The 2,634-nt window shown below is 38.8% G+C and overlaps 1 protein-coding gene across 1 annotated transcript; it reads right to left on the reverse strand.

Moving 5' to 3' along the window:
- Positions 1 to 1,105: 1,105 nt before the first annotated feature.
- Positions 1,106 to 1,974, reverse strand: LOC123455980 (probable RNA-binding protein 18). The gene has a single exon (XM_045137996.1). It carries the CDS (start codon positions 1,912 to 1,914, stop codon positions 1,342 to 1,344), a length of 573 nt encoding a protein of 190 aa, XP_044993931.1. The 5' UTR covers positions 1,915 to 1,974; the 3' UTR covers positions 1,106 to 1,341.
- Positions 1,975 to 2,634: the final 660 nt, after the last annotated feature.

The raw sequence follows: 2,634 nt of genomic DNA on the forward strand, positions 1-2,634 counted from the left end.
ATTCGGTGTCTTAAGCTCATGTACACCAAGGAAGACTTAAATTTCTATAATGAAAGTCTCTCCCTGTGAGGAAGCATGATGGTAAACAGTCTTTAATCACCGTGAATGGTACCTACAGTAACAAACAAAGTGATCTACCTAGAAAAGAAGCAGTGCTGCCTGATCAAACAGTTTGTCAAGCCTGACACCAAAATGTGCTGAATAAATACATCCCCAAGTCTATCGGTTTATGCATGTTTCTATGCAGGATGTCCAAAGAGGCAAAAATATCTAGGGAGATGCCTGTTTTATGTTCTATGAATGAAGGAGCATTTAAGTCATGCAGTCTTTCTGAAACTACACACAACACAAAGTGATTGGGATCTTGGTGCCAGAGTAGTGGCTGCTCTACTGGACTTCCTGTGTGCATTTTACTTTGCTTCTCATCCTGCACAAGAGCATCAGCTGCTTCTACTTAGACCTTACACTGCTGTTAGAAAATAATGTTTGATAGGGACCAATATAGTATTTAGGTTTTCAAAGAAATTTAGCTTTTCTATTTAGACTAACCATAATACACTTCTAGTTGGAACAATCTCATACTATGAAAACAATCTCATGCAATAAGTGCATTTTCAAAGTTCCACGTTAGTAATATTTGGTATATAGAAGGCAGAATTAGATTTAAAAAAATGATCACTATAGAAAGAAAGCTGATTTCTAAACAGAATTTCTGTCTGTTGATGTAAACAGTTTTAAGATATATACCATATATTTTCCTAATTGGGATTTTGAAACAATAAGCATAATTCTTTTACTACATTTGCTCAAAGGACCAGTTTCTTTTTGCCAAGAATTTTCTTTTTTAGTCCAACTGGAAGGATTTCCACTGTAAATTCTCAAACAGAAGTTCTAATACTGGTTAAAATCTGTCTCTCACTTCCTACCCTCTTTTATTTCTTTATGTTGAAAAGATGTGTACATAGAAAAATGCTCTATTTTTAGATGGATATTAATAAATTTGTTTTCCTGATTTAAATAACATTTTGTATGTTTGCCTTTTTCTCTGGCACACCATATGATGTTCTTGGAGTTTCAAACCCAAACAAACCAGCCAACTAGAGCATTTCAGTGTTCAAGTCACAATTTTGGACACAATCCTATTTATTCTGGATGATGTTCAATTCCACACATAGTTCAGGGAAGACACATCCATTAGAACATCCAAAAATGTTGTTAGCAAACTCTCTACATGTGATTGTGCTCTGTTGGATAATACAATTCACATCTACAAAGCACAAAGGCAAAGGAGTTCATGTGTGGAGACCAATACACTTTTACTGCTCCAGTAATTCACAACCATCATCTTCGAGACTTCCACGCTGTTCTAGAATAAGGAGTAGTCCTCTTTTTATCTGGTGGTTTAAAGTAGGAATAAACAGGTGCTGCTGGATATTCTGCATCAGGATTTTCTGCCATCATTTTCAGCTTTGCTTCAATGGCTTTTAATTTTGCAGTGACACTTAGGTTAGACTGAGTAGGCTCAGTGCTTGAGGATGGCTCGAGACTGATTGGAAGGATCTTATCATTCTTGTTATGGTCATATCTCTTTACTTGAGCATGTGCCCATTGCACCACCAGCTTCTTAGACAGTGCCAGCTTGCCATTGAGACACTGGGTGGCTTGCTCTGCTTCCTGCTTAGTCTCAAAGTTGACAAAACAGTACCCTCCAGGTTGGCCCTCTAAAGCACCTGACTTGTGAAAAAGGAAGTCAAATTGCTTCACCTTACCAAACTTTTGGAGGAGTTTCAGGAGGTGGTATTCTGTGATTTTGGGGTCCAGGTTGCCAATCCATAACCGGTGACCTTCCTGTAGAGAGCCCTTTGAAAGGATAGATGCATTTTCCAGGGGAAGAGGTTTAGTTTCTGCTTCCATCAATCTCTGCTGGCCTCGGCACTGTGCCCCCAACTCATGCCCCGAAAGCAGGTCCCGTCGCCGGGGGTATCTTCTTCATATTTTTAAGGGAAGTTAAAGTTGTATGTTTTATATGCACTTCTCAGATTTTGAACTATTGGACATTAAATTCAAATTTACAGAGTACTCAGATGGCCTTACTATGCAAGCAGGTGAAAGGCATTTGAAGGCCTCTGGGCATGATTCCTGGGTTGGGCATGGTGCCCAATTATGTTCATGTGGGAAGATACCAAGGCTTGAACTTATTTATCAGGTCAGGACAAGATCTTTAGTATGTGTCCACAGTGGTTGAAAATGGATAGCAAAGGCAATTATGTGCTGATAATTAATGGGTCCCTATTTCAACTAGTTTTAGAAATTTTTCTAGTGCTGGGATATGCCACTGCTAGTCACCATTCACTAAGTAAGTAGAATTATCTAGAAATCCCAGAAGAGCACAAGGAAGCAGCTCTGGCTTCCTCCTTCAGGGCAAAGCCAGGGGCATGGTTGTTTCCAGAATTTTGCCTCTCTCTCTTTAACCTGTTTTACTTGCTTGTTTGACAGTGTGCCAATAAAGATTTAATCAGATCTTACAGCAGGAATGAAAGAAAACATTTAAAATACCTCCCTTTGGAAGGGAGTGAAGTCACTAGAATTTATTTAGAATATAGAACTGGTATGTCTTGAACTCCTGAACATTGA

The sequence above is a fragment of the Jaculus jaculus genome, chromosome 1 (genome assembly GCF_020740685.1).
Source record: "Jaculus jaculus isolate mJacJac1 chromosome 1, mJacJac1.mat.Y.cur, whole genome shotgun sequence".
Lineage (NCBI taxonomy): Eukaryota > Metazoa > Chordata > Mammalia > Rodentia > Dipodidae > Jaculus > Jaculus jaculus.